General features: G+C 38.3%; 1 protein-coding gene across 2 annotated transcripts in view; it reads right to left on the reverse strand.

Annotated features, from left to right (window-relative positions):
* Positions 1–24,266, reverse strand: part of LOC108719082 (unconventional myosin-X) — a 185,172-nt gene that overhangs the window by 66,735 nt on the left and 94,171 nt on the right. For both annotated transcript variants that reach the window (XM_018267695.2, XM_018267699.2), the window contains exons 4-11: positions 17,283–17,470; positions 15,147–15,281; positions 13,965–14,089; positions 13,418–13,431; positions 13,246–13,327; positions 11,332–11,435; positions 1,189–1,318; positions 347–465 (exon numbers count right to left, since the gene is read on the reverse strand). In XM_018267695.2, coding sequence (XP_018123184.1) covers positions 347–465; positions 1,189–1,318; positions 11,332–11,435; positions 13,246–13,327; positions 13,418–13,431; positions 13,965–14,089; positions 15,147–15,281; positions 17,283–17,470 — 897 coding nt within the window. The remainder of the gene's footprint in view (positions 1–346; positions 466–1,188; positions 1,319–11,331; positions 11,436–13,245; positions 13,328–13,417; positions 13,432–13,964; positions 14,090–15,146; positions 15,282–17,282; positions 17,471–24,266) is intronic.

The following is a 24,266-nucleotide window of genomic DNA, read 5'->3' on the forward strand; positions in this document are numbered from 1 at the left end:
ACCGAAGGGCAAAGGTCCTTTAAAGGAATTGTTCAGTATAAAAATAAATACTGGGTACATACATAGGCTAATATAGTTAGGCAAAATGTAATGTATAAAGGCTGGAGTGACTGGATATCTAACATAACAGCTCTTGGTTTCCATTGATTGGTTACCAGCCAGTAACCAATCAGCGACTTTAATGCTTATAATATACAACTAAACATTCCTTCTCTAATGAGAGTTGTCCCACTACTTCATCTCACACTATCACTTGTGAGAAGATGAAGATGATTAAATAGAATAACCTTGCTTAAAAGTAAATTTTCTCTGCAAATAATATTTTAAACTACTCAATTACAAGTACCTGCTCTACACTGAGTGGTGTAGATATCTCTTCCCCTCTGAGGATCATAGACCTCTGTGTTAGGGCTTCTGCCATCTGCTCTGAGTCCAGCCCAAGCAATTCAGAAGCTCTTCCTAGTGCTACAAAAAAAATAATTTAGATAGAAGAATTCATTGGCTTGGAGGTAAACCGATCACTTCGAATTTGGTATGTAAAACATTTAGTAACCAGTATGCTAAAGAAAGATTCTGGACCTCATTTATTAATATAGGTAGTAATTTGCACAAGCCCAGTAATTGATAATAACCAGATAGACTGATCAGAGCTAATTCCAACCCAAATGGTTGACAGGAGTAACTACATTGAGACAGTTTAGCGCCTAGTAAATAGTAGTAAATGGCCTTTATAAACCAAGGCTATAAATACATAAAAAAATTGTAATACATTTTTTTTAATCATGAATGCATGATTTTATTGAAGATACATTTTATTGAAGATACATTTTATTGAAGATAATCATTTTATTGAAAATATGTGTTTGTAATCTGTGATATATTTGAAGTAAATTTGCAGTTATAGGCTGCCAACATATCAAAAGACAGAGAGAAACAAAATACAGGATTTGGTTAGAGAAAAATATAGTGAGTACTCTCTTTGGTACCATTATAGCTGCTTTGCCTCTGTACATATGGAGAAGCTCTATGATATGAACCAGTGGTCTTATGCCCACATTTCAGTACTGGGTTTATTTGCCCTTTAACTGTCTCAGCTAGACATGATTCAGATGTTGAGAACATAATTGGTGAAGAACATAGCTTTTTTGTGAAAAGACCAAATAAGAATTCATGTTCTGAAATTCTTACCTGTCTTGGATGAGATTTGTGCCCCACCAGCAGTTACAAATTCCATATTTCCCAGGTGCAAAATACCAGCAAGTAGACGAAAGATTTCTCTGACCTCCTCTCTAGAAAATTTCATAACTTCCATGGCAGCCTGTAGGGGGATTTTAAGTAATTAATATAAGGGGTCTCCTGAGATATAAATTTGTGGAATTTACAGGAAAGCCTCATGGCCCAGGGAATTGAACAACCAGAAATGTAGGACTGAAATGGAAGGGGGTCTGAAATCACTTAGATGACAGAGAAAGAAGTGGCAAATATGCCCTCTGCAATCTTATTATTACAGAACTAACAAATATCCAGGGAACAAATACTTCAGAAAAAATAACGTCATTGCCCATTTGTGCACGGTAGGGACTATGTAAGCCTGCAGATCTTCTAGTCACAGCCATATACCAGATCTATTTTAAACAACAAAAGCGACACGTATGCTACATTTTCATTTGATAATGTGCCACATAATTTTCTACATGGATGAAATTTGCTTAACAACACAGACTTTAGAACTCAAAAAACAGCTGAATGAATATGGCTTGTGCTCAACATACATTTTGCCTATTGTCTTATTTAAAGGGATACTGTCATGGGAAAAAAGATTTTTTCAAAATGAATGCGTTTATAGTGCTGCTCCAGCAGAATTATGCACTGAAATCCATTTCTCAAAAGAGCAAACAGATTTTTTTATATTCAATTTTGAAATCTGACATGGGGCTAGACATATTGTCAATTTCCCAGCTGCCCCAAGTCATGTGACTTGTGCTCTGATAAACTTCAATCACTCTTTACTGCAAGTTGGAGTGATATCACCCCCTCCCTTTTCCCCCCCAGCATCCAAACAAAAGAACAATGGGAAGATAATCAGATAACAGCTCCCTAACACAAGATAACAGCTGCCTGGTAGATCTAAGAACAGCACTCAATAGTAAAAATCCCACTGAGACACATTCAGTTACATTGAGAAGGAAAAACAGCAGCCTGCCAGAAGGCATTTCTCTCCTAAAGTGCAGGCACAAGTCACATGACCAGGGGCAGCTGGGAAATTGACAAAATGTCTAGCCCCATGTCAGATTTCAAAATTGAATATAAAAAAATCTGTTTGCTCTTTTGAGAAATGGATTCCAGTGCAGAATTCGGCTGGAGCAGCACTATTAACTGATTAATTTTGAAAAAAAAAAATTTTTTCCCATGACAGTATCCCTTTAAGCAATATCTTTGGTTTTTGTTATTTCTGGCCCTAAACTAGAATATGAAACCAATTTCACTTTAGTATTTCCTGTCACTTCCCGGCCCACTGAACAAAGGATCTGATAAAACTAATTACTGGTTCACTGAGAAGCCACTGATAATGAGCTGTTCAAAGGCTGCAGCTTAGGTTGCTTGTTTTAAGGTAGATAGGCAGCTCTGTACAAATCATCCTGTTTATAAATGTGTGTGTGTGGGGGGGATGCTACCTTTCAAATTTGTGCTTTATAATGGCAAAATAAAAGATTTTGTTACAATTATATATATATATATATATATATATATATATATATATATATACAGAATGTAGTTCAACATTGTCCTATTTACTGTGTCCATATTTAAAATACTGGGTTTAGGCTTACAATGCGCCTTTAACACAAACAATATCCTGTGCCAATGTTTTACTATTCATCCATAGAAAACTAGCAAAAATATAGCAACTATGTTTTCAGTTATTTGTTTAAGCAAGCATATGTATTTAATGCACAGTTATTTAGCACAGCTCAGTCCTTTCCTAATCATGTACAGATGAGCTGACTATGTGAGCTACCACGTACAGGACATGCCTTCCAACTTCTCTTTTCATACTATGTGATGGTTCCTATAGTGACATTTTCTGCATTCTGAGAGAAGTTATATATGATGTACAGAATGTCCTGTGCTGCTGAACAACTAAATATTTTAAACAAGTTAGGAAACTATTGCAAAACTGTATAAAATACTTTGTAGGCATTTTTGAAGTGCAAGAAGAGCAAGCAGCTAAGTTGATTCAGCAGAAAGGATAATAATCTTTTGGCCCTGTACAAATCTACATCAATTATCCAATGTGTTCCTTCTGTTATTTACTCTGCTATAAGAGTTATATTGCCAATTACAATAACATCTAGAAAGTCATGGCGATTATATCTAAATTTGTATAAAAGAAAGTACAGAAGCCAGCAAAAGCACATGGCAGTACAGTCACAATACTGAGGATCGCTTTTGCTAGGCTTGTGAGTTCTAAAAGGTAATACTAATATTTCAATCTTCACAATACAAGGGCATGTACAGGCTCAATATCAGTCTAGTTACACACACTCCAGCAAGTGCCTGGTATAAAAATTCTGTAGATTTATATAACAGTTAAGGCACAATGCATTGTCTTATTACTGTTATCAGAAAAAAACAGAGGCAAACCTATTTATTACAGCACTGGATATATCCTTATGTTACGTGGCCTTCTATATTTCTTTTCTATAGATTTCTGTATATTAAAGACAAATCAGTGTCTTTCACCGAGTGTTAACAAGCGAAGCAGGGTTGAAGGGCACCATCTAGCTGAATCTTCGCTTTTAAAGGGGACATATACCATCATATTCAACTCAGGCTTAAGCTAACCCTTTTGTAATATAATTAGTGGTGTTTGCGAAGCAAAGCATCACTACTGTTATCTTGCAAACTTATTTTTAGTGGTGCTTGTTTTTAGTGGTGCTTGCGAAGCAAAGCATCACTACTGTTATCTTGCAAACTTATTTTTATTCTTCTTCCGTATGAAAGTTTGGCGCGTAACTAGTCCCGCACCGTTTGTCCTAGACCCATGAATGAGGTGTCAAATCGTGCGGCTTAATCGGGAATGGGGTGGTATGACTTTTCTAAGGGGTGGGTGGTTAATTGCCCCTTGCGGGGGCAATTAACCACCCCGAAAAGTCCCATAGATTAACATTGAGGCCAACTTTTGACGGATTCTAGCGCAGAGAGGGAATCTTGTAGAAACGTTAAATTTACCACATTTGAAGAGGTTTGCGACCTGTGTCAGATGATACCCCACACGAGGGTATAAGTTTTACCCCCGGGGCAGGAGAGGTCCCCAAATTTGCCCCATTGACTTATAATGGGGAATTTATCGAATAATTAGTTTGTCGCAGACCCATGAATGAGGTGTCAAACCGTTCAGCTTATTCGGGAATGGGGTGTTGTGACTTTTCTGTCCTATTTTGGGGACCCAAAAAAGTGAGCGGAGCCGCAAACAACCAATCAGATTTTCCCTATTGACTTCAATGAGAAAATGTAAACAGCTGTAATTCTCACAGTAATAAAGCCAGAGCTCCCAAACTTGGCACCGTGGGTCACTGGGTGACTGCGGCCAAAATTTACAAAAAGTGGGCGGAGTCTACAACAGCCAATCAAATTTCAGCCATTCAATTAAATAGGAAAATTTTAAACTGCTGCCGCTCTTAGACGGTTAATGGCAGCCTCCTCACAATTGGCACAGTTGGTCACTGGGGGACTGGGATTAAAATTAAGAAAAGTGGGTGGAGCCAAAACCAACCAATCAGATTTCTTTGATTGGTTTTAATGGGAAAAATTAAGAAGGCTGCCATTCTCTCAGTATTGATGTCAGGGACCTTGAATATCACAAATGTGGTCGCTGGGGGTTTCCACTTCAAGTTTAGAAAAAGTGGGCGGAGCCACCAACAACCAATCAAATTTCATTCATTGATTTTCAATAGAAAAAAATAGAAATGCTGCCATTTTTACACATTAAATGACAGCATTCCCAAACTTTGGTATGTTAGTCACTGAGTGACTGTGGTTCACAATTAGGAAAAAAAGGGGCGGGGCAACAACAGCCAATCAGATTTGGGCCTGAGTTTTGCCACGGCAAGCACCACTCACATTTTCTTCAGGAAATGTACCTCTCTAGTTGAATATAATGTTGTGTTTAAGATACCTTTTGGCTCAAGTTTCTGTGTTATCTGTGATTTTCTTATCTTGCTCCTCCCTTTCTCTTCATTTCCTGTGCTGGTATCTGTACAGTCTGGCAGGACGGCCGTCGGCCGTCTCTTTCTTTCACTTGCTTTTTCTCTGCAAGCAGCAGCTACTGAGAAGGACTGGGCGTGTATAGGGGGAGGCGCTGTTTATCGAGCTAATCTCGGCACCCTGTCAATCACGCTGGGGTCCTTCTCAGGGCAGCTTGTGCTTGTTTCTATGCAGCTTCTCCTGCACACGAGCAGACAGCAACAGGAGCGAGCGAGCACACTGAATATTATCCTCAGTGCCGACTCCGCCTACTACCCTGCCTGAAAGTTTAACGTGAGTAAAGGGACGAGTTGCAGGGAGACTGGGGGGAGACTGGGAAAGTGCTGGGGCAAGTGCTGGGGCAGGACATTCCCACAGAGCACGGATTATATGCGGGCAGCCTTGCTGATGCGCTGCTCCCGTTTGCGCTGCTCCTCCATTCCGCAAATAGCAGCGCTCACAGGGTCAGGAGCCTTGCTGTGACAGGTCAGCATTGCAAGTGGGTATGTGTGAGTGGGGATGTGTGCAAGTGGGTATGTGTGTATGTGTGCAAGTGGGTATGTGTGGAAGTGTGTGAGATTGTATGTGTGAGTGGGTATGTGTGGAAGTGAGTTTGTATGTGTGAGTGGGTATGTGTGGAAGTGAGTATGTGTGAGTGGGTATGTGTGCAAGTAGGTATGTGTGAGTGGGGATGTGTGCAAGGGTGTGAGTGGGTATGTGTGAATGGGTATGTGTGAATGGGTATGTGTGAGTGGGTATGTGTGCAAGTGTGTGTGTGGGGATATGTGCAAGTGGGTATGTGTGTATGTGTGCAAGTGGGTATGTGTGCAAGTGGGTATGTGTGTATGTGTGCAAGTGGGTATGTGTGCAAGTGGGTATGTGTGTATGTGTGCAAGTGGGTATGTGTGCAAGTGGGTATGTGTGCAAGTGGGTATGTGTGTATGTGTGCAAGTGGGTATGTGTGAGTGGGTATGTGAGTGGGTATGTGCGAGTGGGTATGTGTGTTTGTTTGTGTGAGTGGGTATGTGTGCAAGTGTGTGAGATTGTATGTGTGAATGGGTATGTGTGGAAGTGAGATTGTATGTGTGAGTGGGTATGTGTGGAAGTGAGATTGTATGTGTGGAAGTGAGATTGTATGTGTGAGTGGGTATGTGTGGAAGTGAGTTTGTATGTGTGAGTGGGTATGTGTGCAAGTGTGTGAGATTGTATGTGTGAGTGGGTATGTGTGGAAGTGAGTTTGTATGTGTGAGTGGGTATGTGTGGAAGTGTGTGAGATTGTATGTGTGAGTGGATACGTGTGGAAGTGAGTTTGTATGTGTGAGTGGGTACGTGTGGAAGTGAGTTTGTATGTGTGAGTGGGTACGTGTGGAAGTGAGTTTGTATGTGTGAGTGGGTATGTGTGCAAGTGGGTATGTGTGAGTGGGGATGTGTGCAAGGGTGTGAGTGGGTATGTGTGAATGGGTGTGTGTGAGTGGTTATGTGTGCAAGTGTGTGTGTGTGGGTATGTGTGTGAGTGGGGATGTGTGCAAGTGTGTATGTGTGTGTGCAAGTGGGTATGTGTGCAAGTGGGTATGTGTGCAAGTGGGTATGTGTGTATGTGTGAGTGGGTACGTGTGGAAGTGAGTTTGTATGTGTGAGTGGGGTACGTGTGGAAGTGAGTTTGTATGTGTGAGTGGGTACGTGTGGAAGTGAGTTTGTATGTGTGAGTGGGTACGTGTGGAAGTGAGTTTGTATGTGTGAGTGGGTACGTGTGGAAGTGAGTTTGTATGTGTGAGTGGGTACGTGTGGAAGTGAGTTGTGGGAATGTGTGCAAGTGGGGATGTGTGAGTGGGGATGTGTGCAAGGGTGTGAGTGGGGATATGTGCAAGGGTGTGAGTGGGTATGTGTGAGTGGGTATGTGTGAGTGGGTATGTGTGAGTGGGTATGTGTGAATGGGTATGTGTGAATGGGTATGTGTGCAAGTGTGTGTGTGGGGATATGTGCAAGTGGGTATGTGTGTATGTGTGCAAGTGGGTATGTGTGTATGTGTGCAAGTGGGTATGTGTGCAAGTGGGTATGTGTGCAAGTGGGTATGTGTGCAAGTGGGTATGTGTGTATGTGTGCAAGTGGGTATGTGTGAGTGGGTATGTGAGTGGGTATGTGCGAGTGGGTATGTGTGTTTGTTTGTGTGAGTGGGTATGTGTGCAAGTGTGTGAGATTGTATGTGTGAGTGGGTATGTGTGGAAGTGAGATTGTATGTGTGAGTGGGTATGTGTGGAAGTGAGATTGTATGTGTGGAAGTGAGATTGTATGTGTGAGTGGGTATGTGTGGAAGTGAGTTTGTATGTGTGAGTGGGTATGTGTGCAAGTGTGTGAGATTGTATGTGTGAGTGGGTATGTGTGGAAGTGAGTTTGTATGTGTGAGTGGGTATGTGTGCAAGTGTGTGAGATTGTATGTGTGAGTGGATACGTGTGGAAGTGAGTTTGTATGTGTGAGTGGGTACGTGTGGAAGTGAGTTTGTATGTGTGAGTGGGTATGTGTGGAAGTGAGTTTGTATGTGTGAGTCGGTATGTGTGCAAGTGGGGATGTGTGAGTGGGGATGTGTGCAAGGGTGTGAGTGGGTATGTGTGAATGGGTGTGTGTGAGTGGTTATGTGTGCAAGTGTGTGTGTGTGGGTATGTGTGTGAGTGGGGATGTGTGCAAGTGTGTATGTGTGTGTGTGCAAGTGGGTATGTGTGCAAGTGGGTATGTGTGTATGTGTGAGTGGGTACGTGTGGAAGTGAGTTTGTATGTGTGAGTGGGGTACGTGTGGAAGTGAGTTTGTATGTGTGAGTGGGTACGTGTGGAAGTGAGTTTGTATGTGTGAGTGGGTACGTGTGGAAGTGAGTTTGTATGTGTGAGTGGGTACGTGTGGAAGTGAGTTTGTATGTGTGAGTGGGTATGTGTGCAAGTGGGGATGTGTGAGTGGGGATGTGTGCAAGGGTGTGAGTGGGGATATGTGCAAGGGTGTGAGTGGGTATGTGTGAGTGGGTATGTGTGAGTGGGTATGTGTGAGTGGGTATGTGTGCAAGTGTGTGAGTGGGGATGTGTGCAAGTGGGTATGTGTGTATGTGTGCAAGTGGGTATGTGTGTATGTGTGCAAGTGGGTATGTGTGCGAGTGGGTATGTGTGCGAGTGGGTATCTGTGTTTGTTTGTGCGAGTGGGTATGTGTGTTTGTTTGTGTGAGTGGGTATGTGTGCAAGTGTGTGAGTGGGTATGTGTGGAAGTGAGATTGTATGTGTGGAAGTGAGTTTGTATGTGTGAGTGGGTACGTGTGGAAGTGAGATTGTATGTGTGGAAGTGAGATTGTATGTGTGAGTGGGGTACGTGTGGAAGTGAGTTTGTATGTGTGAGTGGGTACGTGTGGAAGTGAGTTTGTATGTGTGAGTGGGTACGTGTGGAAGTGAGTTTGTATGTGTGAGTGGGTACGTGTGGAAGTGAGTTTGTATGTGTGAGTGGGTACGTGTGGAAGTGAGTTTGTATGTGTGAGTGGGTACGTGTGGAAGTGAGTTTGTATGTGTGAGTGGGGTACGTGTGGAAGTGAGTTTGTATGTGTGAGTGGGTATGTGTGCAAGTGGGGATGTGTGAGTGGGGATGTGTGCAAGGGTGTGAGTGGGGATATGTGCAAGGGTGTGAGTGGGTATGTGTGAGTGGGTATGTGTGAGTGGGTATGTGTGAGTGGGTATGTGTGAGTGGGTATGTGTGAGTGGGTATGTGTGAGTGGGTATGTGTGCAAGTGTGTGAGTGGGGATGTGTGCAAGTGGGTATGTGTGCAAGTGGGTATGTGTGTATGTGTGCAAGTGGGTATGTGTGCGAGTGGGTATGTGTGTTTGTTTGTGCGAGTGGGTATGTGTGTTTGTTTGTGTGAGTGGGTATGTGTGCAAGTGTGAGTGTATGTGGAAGTGAGATTGTATGTGGAAGTGTGTGAGTGGGTACGTACGTGGGAAGTGAGTTTGTTGTGTGAGTGGGTACGTGTGAAGTGAGTTTGTATGTGTGAGTGGTACGTGTGGAAGTGAGTTTGTAGTGTGAGTGGGTACGTGTGGAAGTGAGTTTGTATGTGTGAGGTGTTGGAAGTGAGTTGTATGTGTGGGTACGTGTGGAAGTGAGTTTGTATGTGTGAGTGGGTACGTATGTGTGAGTGGTACGTGTGGAAGTGAGTTGTATGTGTGAGTGGGTACGTGTGGAAGTGAGTTTGTATGTGTGAGTGGGTACGTGTGGAAGTGAGTTTGTATGTGTGAGTGGGGTACGTGTGGAAGTGAGTTTGTATTGTATGGGTCGTGTGGAGTGAGTTATGTGGTGGGTAACGTGTGGAAGTGAGTTTGTATGTGGTGGGTTGTAGTTGAGTGGGGGACGTGTGGAAGTGAGTTTGTATGTGTGAGTGGGTACGTGTGGAAGTGAGTTTGTATGTGTGAGTGGGTACGTGTGGAAGTGAGTTTGTATGTGTGAGTGGGTACGTGTGGAAGTGAGTTTGTATGTGTGAGTGGGTACGTGTGGAAGTGAGTTTGTATGTGTGAGTGGGTACGTGTGGAAGTGAGTTTGTATGTGTGAGTGGGTACGTGTGGAAGTGAGTTTGTATGTGTGAGTGGGTACGTGTGGAAGTGAGTTTGTATGTGTGAGTGGGTACGTGTGGAAGTGCGTTTGTATGTGTGAGTGGGTACGTGTGGAAGTGAGTTTGTATGTGTGAGTGGGTACGTGTGGAAGTGAGTTTGTATGTGTGAGTGGGTACGTGTGGAAGTGAGTTTGTATGTGTGAGTGGGTATGCATTATAAGAATCAAACAACTGGTTATTCAGTCATCAGGTGATGACTGGTACTTTGGAGTACAAAGACATGCATACCCAATTTAGAATCGTGAGAATGTGTACTTTCCGAAAAGATATGGTTTTCTGGGGTGAACATACTTTTTCCTACCTTTGCCCCCCCCCAAACGATGTAAATGTGTTGATTTTGCAGTATCTGAAATGACAGACCATATGGGGGTCTTCCTTTTGGGGCCCCTATATGCCACGTGCTTGGGTACACCTATACATATTGTGCATCAAACTGTTCAGAGGACCCTAGGCTTTCATATTTGGGGTGATTTCTCTTGATACCTAAAAGTATGTGGGTAATATGATGCTGCAGGGTAGAAATTTTGAGGTGATATTTGGAAATGTCACCAAAATCACCAAATTTAGGAATGGTTTGTGGCTTGGTACTTTGGAGTACAAAGACATGCATACCCAATTTAGATTCGTGGGAATGTGTACTTTCCGAAAATATATGGTTTTCTATATTTAGATCTAAAGGTAGTCATTATGCTTTGTCATACACACAGATTGAATTAATGTAGGGGCATTTTACTCTGTCCTTCTTGGGGTTTCATATGGAAAAGATTTATGTAACAAAATGAAATCTGTTATGGATGATAAGGTTAAGAATACATAAAACAAATGGTATAACTTTGTAAGTGAGCCAGAACCCACAAATCCAAATAGAAAAATCAGGCAGCAGCATAGGACAGCTATCTGCAGACTAGAAAAAAACACACAGGCAGGGAGATGGGAGGGGCTTTCCAAGCTACAGCAGAGTTCAGCCTGTCAGTCAGTGTTGTTACCATTTCCTGTGAGAGAATGAACAGACACTCCCACACCTCATTTCAGCCTAGCTACTGACCTGAGAGGTTCTCAATGCAGCTCTAATGTAATGACACTTTTAGCAGGTAAAATGCATTCAAAACGTTTTTTTTTCTGCATCATAACATTGTTTGAGGAAAGATTCATCATATATCTGAATATGAAGGTTATGCAAAATGTCCCCTTTAAGTTATTGCAGACACATACCATGTGTAGTAGGAGTTCAGATCAACTTCAACTGTGGATGCTCAGTTTAAGATTTTTACCTCTGTTATACCTTTTGCTCCACTTGGTACAGGTTTATAGAGGCAATCTGGTGTGGTTGGGCAAAGAGATGGAAGTTTTATCTTTAAAGATTTAGTGGGGTGTTAAAATTCAGCAATTCAGATTGTCCCATTATTTTTTATGATTGAAAATACATACAAAATAAAGTGGTTTGTTTTGTCTTACTTTCACTTCTTGAAAAGTCTCATTGTCACTGATAGTCTCGTCTAGGATGCATCCAGACTGATTCAAATAGTGGTACTTCTCCGCTTGTAATAAATAAAATGCATCTAGGAAAAAGGATTTGGTTGAAAAACATATAGTTAACTCATGCGGGTTGTATTCAAACATAAAGAAGATAGAACTTTCATTCAAGCATGGCAACTCCAGTTAATGGCTATATCCCATGTATTTAAATATATTACTCAAGATTTGTATTCATATAGTAACTTTAATCAAACCAAAAAGCTTAAGAGACTGTTTATCTTTATATAAGGCTTTAGCAAGGTTAACTATTCTAAGCAACTATTCATTTAGTCTATATTATTTATTTTATATGCTTTTTTTAATTAAAAGCTTTTCAGTTCTGCATATTTCCACCCTGCAACTGGAAAAGCAGTCTGGTTGTCATTTTATACATTTCATTTTCTTGTATGGACCTTTTCACTTTCAGATGTCCCATTCTGGCTAATAAAAGTAATTAATTTAATGTAATTAAAAAACGAAAGGTAAAATCAATGGGGTTTGCCAAATATTAGGTACCCCCAGTACTTATAATCACACCCCTGATACCCCAGGCTTCTGCTTTTTCATTCTTCAAATGCCCCAGGCAGACACATGCAGAGTAGAGTGAAAAAGTCAGCCTTGTGCTAAAAGTTTAAAGCACTGGTCCGGAGCACTGGGAGATGACTAACATTTGGCACCAGGCCCAGACTGGCAATCTGTGGGTTCTGCCAAATGCTAGAGGGGCTGCTATAAGATAGAAAGTCAGTATTTTGTGGGCTGGTGGGGGCTATTTGGGCCTTTGTGTGGGCTGAATTGGCCTCTGTGTACCTGAAATGCCAGGGCCTATTTTAATTCTCAGCCCGGACCTGTTTGGCACCCCCTAGTGATTAAACTTTTCCATCTCCATGAACTACCTTTTACAAACTAGCTGTTGTTAACAGCAATTCCCAGCATCCACTTTTTAGGAGAGATAAAAAAAAGAATATATCAATGGAGAGAAGGGCATAGGCACATCATAAATTTTAAAAGGAAATAGTGAACAACAAAGCTTATTCTTACCTGGTCTGCTCTTGTCCCTAAGCTTAACTATACTTGGATAAAAGGGATGGTCTTTTTATGGATTCCAAGACATCCGTATGGAAGCAAATATTACATTAAATGAATGATTCAGATTAAAGAGGTTGCTCACCTTCCAAAAAGATTTTCAGTTCAGTTGTTTTCAGATTTTTCCAGACAAAGACTTTTTTCAATTACTTTCCATTATAATTTTAAAGTTTAATCAGTCTGGCAGCTCAGTAATTCAGGTGCAGACACTGAACTGTTACAATTTTGCAACATTTAGTTGATACATTTCTCAGCATCATTTCTGGAGTATTAGCAACTATTGTATCAATTCTAACAGCTGCCTGTAATGAAACCCAGAAATTCTGCTTGGCAGGGACAAAGATAAAATATGTATCAACTAAATGTATCAATTTAGAAACGTTTACAGGGTTGGCGACCCCCCTACCAGAGCTGCTTTAGAACGTAAAAAATTACACTTTACACTTCAGTATTAGAATAAGAGTGACACATAGAAAAAAGAAAGCAATTGGAAAAAGTCGTTATTTCTGGTGATCTATCTGAAAACAACTAGTTGTTTGAAGGTGAACAGCCCCTTTAAGACCAAAAGGAGAAGTAAGTGCACCCCAGTAGCCATGTGAGAAGAGCAACTTCTATTATATATATATATGTAAAAGATCACCTTCCCAAAGGTTTTTCCAGCTGCGCCATGGCCTAACGTAAAGACATGGAGGTATTTAGTGCACTTTCTGTATAAACATGACCTGAGTGGCATTAGCCAAATAATTTGTGCCTTTTCTGTTTCTCTGTTACCTCTCTCCTCCTTTCCTCCCCCCAGCAGTGCATAAAATATGTGGTAGTTCCTCTCCTCGGGATTCTGACGTACCACACGGTTCTATATAAGGGAAAAAAAACTGATTTTACTTCTAAATGTTCATAGCAATCTTTCACAAGAGGAAATAAAGAAATAGTAATGTTTACTTACTTTTTCTAATAAATCTTTATCAGGAAAGTACAGCAGTCAAGGAAAATGTTCAGTGTATGTGAACTGCAATTTCAAAGAAGTAGCTTTCACCTTACACTAATTCTGGCACTAGAATCACCATATAGTAATGCCTGCCATCTTAGAACACACACACACCTTGGTTCATATTATATTTATGGAAAAATTAAGAACATATTAACAGGAATAACATGGTGTCAATCCTCATATTAGGTACAGCGAGTGCAGAACAGCCACATACTGCAAGTACTGATAATGTCCCCCTTGCCATAAAAAAGCCCACCCCTTTTATCCAAGTATGCAGCAGTGTGGAAAATGTGCTAAGGCAAAAAAACAAAAAAAAAACACATTTGCGCCACTTTCAATTTGTCCCATCCAAATAATAGTGTCACTAGTGTCTTAAATTCATGAAATATTCAAGGAATAAATATGCAACTTAAGTTTGGAGCTGAAACATTGATTTAAATTAAATATTTCGAAGAAAACACAAACTGATGTTGATGAGCACAATTTAGAGTAAAAAGGATACAGTCTACAATTCGGCCTCCCTGAATGTGTCCTTTTTGGCATATATTCAACTGAATAAACTTCCCAAAACGACTTGAGTTATTATTGTAAACAGTTTTTGCATTCCCAAAGGCTTCCATAATTGGGCTGTGAAAACAACAGAAAATGTAAAATATGTTATAGAAAAAACCAGGTAGACAACAAATTAAGGCTTCCAACAACGCATTCTGTGCATCACTAATGGATACTGGTCATATTGCAAACTGACATATATAGGTGGCAAAATAAATTGGCCTAATTGTTGTTATGGCAAAGGCATAAATCTGATAGTAGGGGAAAACATAAGTGCACCAAAAATACCCATTTAGAGAAATTATCACAGTTTTCTAAAAACTTTGGTCCTTTAAAGAGTAAAGCCTAAAAATGGTGTAAAGAGTTAACAAGAGTAATTTACAGGGCTATAGATTCTTTGGTTCCATTAACAAGATAATATATAACACCCTTAAGTGGATGGCTAGATGAGAGTGAATTTCAGGCTATTTGCCGTTTAAAGGTAAATAGATGAACATAAAATGAAATATTTTTCAGTGGAATATTTTCAATTTAATATGTCATATAGTATATCAAAATATTAATAAAAATTGCATTTGGGTATTTCATATGTTAATTGTTATATCCTCCAACTGAAACCAGAATCATTTGCAAACAATAAGGCAAAAAGGCAGTTGTTTTAAGAGAGTTGCTATAAGAAATAGTATGATGTGCTATCCACATATTTACATTTCTAACATTCCTTTTGCTGAAAATGATCTGTGTTGTGCTTTACTGGAAAGAAATGGAAACAAAACATGGAATGATAGCTCGCCCTTCACTGGGAGTAAAAGTGTGCTACATGGGTCTGTCAAATTAGTAAAATATAAAGATAGCAACTTTGATATGAATAGAATAACATAAAATATAAAAGCTCTCTTAAGCTTCTCCTGCATTATTAACTCAGGAACCTTCATAGTGTGCAAGAACACGCTTTCAGAACACATTATAGTTCATTTACTTCATTTTGCTGTATAATCACTGTGGTCATTGTGTGAAAGCCTCAAACCCTTATGTGGGTATGTCACTCAATTTGCATAAATATGAATTTTGGTGCTTAACACATAAAAGAAATAGAGTTACACTGTTTTTAGGGGGGAAAAAATGACTTTACCTGCTCTCCAAAATGGCTTGTTCTACACTTGCTGTCTTTTCTTTAGAAGAGATTTCCAGGGAATGCTGGCTTATAGCAGATAAGAACTTCATAATAAGTTTTGTGCTTTCTGTCTTGCCTGCTCCACTTTCACCACTGACAAACACAACAGCATATTGAAATAAAAATATATACGTTTTAGGATAAGACAAAAAGATGAAATATAATGGTGAATTTTAAAATTACATTTAGCCTTCAAAGTTAGAATTCATTTAGGGCACATATGTCAATGTTATGGCTTCTAGCTGTTGTAAATGAGTTGCCATTTACAACAGCTAGAAGCCATAACACTGACATATGTCTGCATTCATAGCCAGCCAGTTAACAGTAGAGTCTGTGTATTTTAAAATCACTATTTTTCATTAAAAAAGAAAAATGGAAAACTCCATGTTCAGCACAGTAGCCTTTATTGCAAGCACTTGTCAGTTTACAACCAGCAGTTTTCTCTTGTGAACATCATGCAGAGACCAAAATAAAAGCAGCAGGTAGTTTGGCAGGTGATAAAAATAACATATATCTATATTATATATTATCATATCAAATTATGAAAAATGTATAATTTTATAATCGTTATTACCTTTGAGAGATAATACACTACTGGAAGTCTGTTCCTATAGTCACCTTTAAAGTTTTATATTTGGTCTGATATGTTTGTTAAGGTATAAACTTTACAATAAATATTTATAATGGTTGCAAACTACCCTTTCATATAACCAATACCCACTTACTGTCCTTTTCTAATTAGTCTGTTCCCTCCATTGCTCTAAGACTAGAGAAAGACATGCAACATGGTCAAAATGTCTGGTGACCACAAGCGGGTGCTAGCTAGTTTAAGCTTTTCAGCCAATAAATATAAAATATTGACTGATGCATTGCTGTTCCGTAAGAGGAATTTCTTCAGATTCTGTTTAGAGAAATAACTTTCTTAAAAGATGACATAATAAACTAAATATATCCAATGACTTTCTGTTATTTGAGTTAAACAGTATAGCTAAGCTCAGGTCTCCTACAAAATCGCCTCTCCAGTGTTATCTTAGGACAACCACTCCAGTGTTCATACTTGCAAGTTATTTCAGTAAAAAATCATTTCAAGCATTTTTATTTACTGTGAATTGTAGTTGTAATCAGCATGAAACATGGGTGTGACTCAATTTGGCAATATATGTTTCAGCTTTTTTCTTATGATAAAGTGATATCCATTTTGGCACAAGTATATCCATTCATGCAACCTTGCTTCAAGCTTTTGGGAAAAAAAATGTTTATTGTAAGATATGAGTGAGGTGTGTACAAGATTGTTGATTAATCCTAATGCTAACAGACAATGGCCTGTCAGTCATTCTAGAAAAAAAATGTTTACTCAGTAAGCAGATTTAAGGGTACTGGTGTACAAGGTGATCTGTTGCCCACATTTAAAACTGCACTAAAACAGGAGACAAATGTCCCCAAAATGCTTTCCCAGGCCAATAAAGTTAATTGCCAATGGGAAAACATATGTGACACTGAGTTTTCCAAAGTCACCCAATGTTGCCTGGCAAAGTTTCTCTCCCCAAAAGGGTTTCAGGGAGCTCTGTCAGCCGCGGTAGCGCAAATTGAAACGTGGGCAACAAATCTCCTGGTGTGCCATGAAAAATAAAATTGCTCACCCTGCTTTTCTGACCAGTTTTGCAAATTACCAGATATTCTTTTAACAACATAATATGTTGTTCTCATAGACTATACAGACAAATGATTTAAACTGTGGCAGCAGAGGTTTAATAAACCTTCATTTTTTTTCATATAAATATGAATTGCTACACTGCTTACTTTACCTAATTACAAAAAATGTTGGTTTATTATCTTATTGTTGCCTTATCACTTTCCAAAAGGCATTAAGTGTTGTGGATGATGCTGGGTGCTGTAGTTTAGCATTAGTAGGCCAAGCCTAATAGGAGATCTGCAGTCTAACATCAGCATACTCTTGTAAAGAAAGGCTCAGCTACAAAGAGAACATTTTACATCTGTTTCTTTTATTCTCCTGTCACTTTAGGTTAGTTCAATTATCTACAGTCTATTCAGTAAAGGACAAAGTGATCGATTATTTGAAGGGTGGCTAATTACCTGATGAGAACACACTGATTGTCATGGCGCTTCCACAAGCAACGGTAACATTCATTGGCTACAGCAAATATATGAGGCGGTATCTCTCCCATATGATGCCTGCTGTACTGTTCCACGGTATTATGATCATATAATCCAGCAATCATCTTGTAAGGGTTAACAGATGCCAGGATAGATCCAATATATGTCTGAAAATAAAATATACAGACATTACTGTAACTGTAATTGTGTGTACTCTAAAGCAAATCAGTAGCATACAACAGTAATGTCATTCTTCACATGCACTGCTTCTGGCTCCTGAAACTGTAATAGCAAAATATATTTTCATTTAAACAGACAGTGATAAATAAGGGCACAGCTTAAATGTATACGAATATTATTTTTCAGAATAATTGTATTTCTACACGATTAGACAGAACTTGCTCTGGCAGAGATGCTCTTTATAGGTATCCACAAAATAGAAGATCAAAAACCAGTTGCACTGCTGTTTTGATAATTCAGCTGAACAGGCAGAATGGCAGTACACACAGAAAATCCAAACAGGAAAAAGTGATCAAATATATTATAAAATATATATATAATAAAGTCATTATAAATCATATATATATGGTGGTTTTTTGTAACAACTTGATAAACCTTTATAAGTCCACAGTACATTGTGCATGTGCCATTATTTAACATGTAATATATGCTTACCAAGGAGCCCTGCAGTTATGAAGTAGTGAAAAGCACATATCAGATCATAATGGTTATAAAAGGAACTCTCAAACTGTGTGGCTTGCTACAAGTCTGGAGAAGTGTGGTAGGGGCTCTTTACTCTTCATGATTGTTAAAAATGTCAATCTTCTCTTACAAAGCAATTAAATCATTATTTACTCATTATGGGTTAGATTTAGAACATAGGGGCAGCTTTATCAAAGGTCAAAGTGAAAATTTGAATTTGAATTTCAAGCTAATTTTTGTGTACTTCAACTAGGGAATAGTCGAAATTCGATTTGAATTTTAAAAAAATTAGAAAATTTGAATTTCAAAATTTATCATATACTGTCTCATTAAAAATTCGACCTTGACCATTCGCCATCTAAAACCTGTCAAATTGCTGTTTTAGCCTATGGGGGACCTCCTAGAACCTATTTGGAGTCAATTGGTGGACGTACTTTGTTTAGTGCGATTCAAATTCAATCGAAAACGGACCTATTCGATAGAAGACAGACCTATTTGGCCAAAAAAAAAAACTTTGATCCAATATTGATTGGTCTTTTTGAATTCGAATTTCGAAGTTTTTCAAATTCGAAATTCATCACTTGATAAATCTGCCCCATAATGTTAAAAAAAATTTAATTTTAAATTATCACTATTTTACTTATCCTTAAAAATAAAAATGTTTGTTAATCAGCTGTCTTCTGCTGACAGAAATACACTGTTTTTAATAGAAACTACATACATTGCATTACTGGTTAAAAAACCCCTTGACTCAACGCAGCAACCTGGCTAAAACTGATGTCACGCTGACAACCTGGACACATATATCTATATTTAGTTAACAGTACTGGGCCTTCTTTACAGCAACAAACCTATCAGTGGTACTATGGATTAGCAGAAAAATACAGTTGGCATTATGGGACTCCCAGCTGTGTTATATAGTTAGTTAGCCAAAAATGTAATGTATAAAGGCTGGCGTAACTTGAGGTATAATTGACACTGGCTTCAAGTTGCATTCCTTAAATTCAGACCTGTGTTTCCCCAATAAATACAGCACAGCGGACCTTTAGCATGCCCTATAAACCAATTTCTTGCTTGCATAAAGAGATACCGGTTTTAACCAGCCATTCACACAGCATTTGCCTCTATAAGAACTAAGGACTCCTTATGGAAGCAAAGAATGCTAATTTTGGAGAAATATATCTCTATATATTTTTAGCAGGTTTATTTCACTAAAACAAAAGTTACTTTACAAAAGTGAAGTGTGAAACGCCCAACTCAGATATCAAACAGCTGTGTGGAGCAGCTGGATGTCTTCACTGTGTATCTGGTAGGTCTCAGATACATGTGTCTTTGTCCAGTACACTAATTTTCTCAAACTGTTTCTAGTGTTTACTCAGTGGCCTTGTGACCTGTGAAGTCAGTGGTTATGGCCCCATAATTCCCTGCTGCCATAGACTTTTCTTGCACTTTTTTATGTGAAGACGGTCCAGGATTTTTTTCTTTATTTGCATTTAGGAACACTAAAATCATCGTTAAAGGCTGTGATGCTTATAATAGAATAAAAAGCTTACTGTGGGTGATATTTGCCTGAAAACAGATGTTTCACAGTGACTCAGAGCAAACTAAATTTAGTGCAAATAGAAAAACACATTGGATAACAATTGGCTTCATAGGAAATTATAGGGGTAATTTTTTTTTTTAATTCTCTGCCCCTTGCAATTAAAGCTATAGTTAACTTTCACAGCCACATAATTTTTGAGGTTAAAACTTAAAATAACAGAATGAACATATTATGAGAACAACATTTAATATTTAATAACTCAGCCTGTGGAATTATTTTTCAATTTATTTATCCATCCACATATTTTAAAGTATGATGAGCTTACTGTGTGAGAATGCTCCCATGTTATTTTTATTTATATATATATATATATATATATATATATATATATATATATATATATATATATATATATATATATATATATATATATATATATATATATATGACTAAAAGGTACCATAGTATTTCTCTACTCTAGGCTATTAAAGGTTACAGCAGTTAGTTCTGTATAATTAATGGCGGTTTGCTTTAGCAAATCAGGTTTAGCATCTATAATCAGAATGCATGGGACCTTGGGTTAATCATTGATTTGGATCACCATAGTTTGTCTACTAAGGGCTCTTACACATGAGCGTTTTTACCTGCGCTCCCCTGCGTTCCGTTTTTCGGCGTTCAGCCGCAGGGGAGCCCAGGAATAGACGCATTTAATTATTTCAAATGGGGCTGCACTCACACAGACGCATGTAGGCGCCGAACGCAGGTTGAGACGCAACATGCTGCATTTTTCCTGCGTTCGGCGCCTACATGCGCCTGTGTGAGTACAGCCCCATTTGAAATAATTAAATGCGTCTATTCCTGCGCTCCCCTGCGGCTGAACGCCGAAAAACGGAACGCAGGGGAGCGCAGGTAAAAACGCTCATGTGTAAGAGCCCTTAAACAACAAAATTAACTACTCCAAATAAGCATCAGTATAAACCATAATGTTTTAACAATGATATAACTTTTACAAACTCTACATGGAGGGAAATGTGGTTCATACAATACTGGACCTTTTTATTTTTTTGATGATTGTGTCTTACAACTGGCTGCTGAAAGGCAAAAGTGTGTTCCACATAAGATAACTATTTAACAGGGTAAACGGTTTCTGAATAGGAAGGAAATTGTACTACTAAACAATAAAGTAAATCATGAGGTGACATTTATAGAAACATTTTTACAAATCTAGCTTAAATTGTGCAGTAAAACACCCACTGCTGAACACAAGAAAAGTTTCATTTATTGAATGAAATGTATAGCCTTAATAAATGTTACCTAAACATCAACAATTTATTTGTGTTTATCCTCTTAAGCATTATTTTTTAGTACAATCTCTAACAAAAACTCAAATAGTTATAGGATTCCGAATCTCTTCAGTGCTTAATCCTAGTGCACCAATGTAACACTGCCACTTTAAACAGCCCTGAATAAAAATGCATTATAATATGGTTTTGGTTCTTAATTGGTAAGAAGCTTTGCCTTAGCTTAGCAAGTCTCCCACATGCACACATTTGCTCAACAGAATAAGCAGATTATCTGGTCAGTTCAAAACTGCTGAAATTACCCCTTAAGCAGCATTTTCTGTATTGCACAACAGCACTAGAAGGGGCACAAAAAGCATCACCAAATATGACTGATTAATTAATGTATAGCTTTTAGTGTATAATGTTGTCTTTGCTAAACATTTTTACCTTTAAATAAAATCTTTTACGTACTATGTGCCTACATTTATTTCCTGATATCTTAACCTTTCCTTTAAAAAGGCATAATAAAGAGCTAAAAACTGAACAAACAACAAGATGAGCAGACATGGACACGAGCTTGTATATGGCCAGAGGCAGCATTGCACAAGCTGAGGACTGTGACCTTGCAAACAAAACTGAGGTCATGCATTACAATGAACTGCACAACATATTTATTTTGCTTGGTCACAGGTTTAACAAAAATGTCTAACTTCATTATTGTTCTTAGCTAAACTTGTTTTTTTTTTTGACCCAGTAAGCTCTAGTTGCTTATTCTCCGTTGCAAATATATTGCAGTCAGCAATAGAAATTTCTCATTTACAAGCAGATAATATCTGAATCATAAACAACAAATCTGCTGAAATTCTAAGGGTCACATTAAAAGACCCAGGATATTCACCAGGCTGTACATGAACTGATGTGAAGCACCACTTTAGAGGTAATTTACGCAGTGTGCAAAGTGCATAAACCGTGCCAATATTTTAGCACTTTGCACAATGCCTTCTAGAACCTGCAAGGATATCAAGTTCACGTGAGACAGATATACCCTGTAAGTACATGGTATATTCTCTCTGCCAGGGTGTTGGATGGTATGGAACTTTGCAAAGTACAAAAAAATATTATCAACAATGCATGTTCAAGCACAGCTGACAATCACTTTTTCCTTCACTGCTTTTATTTTTCATTCTTTAGTAAATATGATACACTTTGCACCTGTATGCTGCTTTTAGCACACTTGAAAAAGAGTCTTATTCTAAAGATTCCTGATCCTAAAGCTTTGCATTCCAAGCATAACCCATAAAGTGCTGGAAGACCATAGCAATTATACTTCAATGTCAGATAGAGCTATATACAGGCCCGGACTGTGGGTTCTGGCAAATGCCAGAGGGGCTTCCTTATGGTTCCATAGAAAGTTACCATATAGTGGGCTGGTAGGAGGCTGTTTGGGCTGGTAGGGGGCTGTTTGGGCCTCTGTGTACATGGAATGGCAGGGCCTATTTTGACTCCCAGTCCAGGCCTGGCTATATATATATTGCCCTTTTCTTTTATACCATCATGCAACTGCTCAGTGATTTCTATTTGCTTGTGATTTTCTGCTTTTACATTGTCATCCTGAGTGATGTCTAATATTCTTATAATACACAAAAGCCATGAATGTCTTGTAAATTATATCCTCATAAACAGTGAGTTCTGATGTCATCAGTTATAAATGGTGAGTTCTGATGTCACATGACTCACTGAAACTTGTGTACAGGTATTATAATAAATAAAGTACCCCCAGTTGCAAAATATGAGGATATTAGAAATTACCTCAGAGTTCCATGACCGGTATAAAAACACTCAGCCTTTGACCTCATGTATTTATATGGTCATGAAACTCCTCGGTAATTTATAATATCCTTATAATACACAAAAGCCATGAATATCTTGTAAATTATAGCCTTATAAACGGTGCGTTCTGATGTCATCAGTTATAAACGGTGAGTTCTGATGTCATTTCTGTCACATGACTCACTGAAACTTGTGTATTATAATAAATAAAGTACCCCCAGTTGCAAAATATGAGGATATTATAAGTTACCTCGGAGTTCCATGACCTGTATAAAAATACGCAGCCTTTGGCTTCGTGTTTTTATATGGTCATGAAATTCCTTGGTAACTTATAATATCCTTATATTTTACAATAGAGGGTACTTTATTCAGTATATAATTTACAAGAGGTGGTACTTTACTAACTATATAATACATAAGAGCCATGAATATCCTGTAAATTATATCCTTATAAATGGTGCTTAGTGATGCCATTGGTTACAATTTGGACTTAGTGATGTCATTACTCTCACATGACTCCCTGAAACTTGTGCATTATAATAAAGTACCCCTGTTGCAAAATATGAGGATATTAGAAGTCACCTCGGAACACTCTGTGTTTTTATATGGTCACGGAACTCCTCTGTAACTTATATCTTAATATTTTACAAGAGGGGGTATTTTATTCACTATAGATGTTCGATAATTCACTCCATAAGATTTATTAAATAATCCTTAAGTATTCTTTTTTTTCTCTTTTTTAAAGCAGCATAAAATGATGGACATTATAATGTGCACATATCAATATTTTTATCTTCTGTGTCCCTAATTGCACTTTCGGATTACTACTTGATTAACAAGAAATGACAAACATATTATTATTAACACCTGATCCATTGCACACAGAAAATGTAATGAGAATGTGCAGTAAGTTTGAGTTACTTTCCAACATCATTACTTATTGCCAATAAGAATCTCATTTTAGTATGAAATGGCTGATACTGCTCTAACACCTCATTCTGTCATAAAATGAGCCATGGATTACCTGACACATCGGGGCAGATTTACATATGGTCGAATATCGAGGGTTAGTTAACCCTCGATATTCGACTGCCGAATGTAAATCCTTCGTCTTCGAATATCAAAGTCGAAGGATTTACCGCAATTAGTTAGGCAATTAGAAGGATTTTAATCCATAGAACGAACGATTTTTCTACAATCAAAAAAACATAGGAAAGCCTATGGGGACCTTCCCCATAGGCTAAATTTGCACCTCGGTAGGTTTTAGGTGGCGAAGTAGGGGGTCGAAGTTTTTTCTAAAGAGACAGTACTTCGACTATCGAATGGTCGAATATTCGAACGATTTTTAGTTCGAATCGTTTGATTCAAAGTCGAAGTCTTAGGCCGAAGTAGCCAATTCAATGGTCGAAGTAGCAAAAAAAAAACATCTGAAATTCTAAGTTTTATTTATTCTATTCCTTCACTCGAGCAAAGTAAATGTGCCCCTTTTGTTTATTATAGTATTAAAGTTGATATTTTAATATAAAAATTCAATATTACGAAATAGGTGAAACATTAAGTAACATAGAAAGATAATTAAGTTGAAAAAAGACACACGTCCATCAA

The sequence above is a fragment of the Xenopus laevis genome, chromosome 6L (assembly GCF_017654675.1).
Source record: "Xenopus laevis strain J_2021 chromosome 6L, Xenopus_laevis_v10.1, whole genome shotgun sequence".
NCBI lineage: Eukaryota > Metazoa > Chordata > Amphibia > Anura > Pipidae > Xenopus > Xenopus laevis.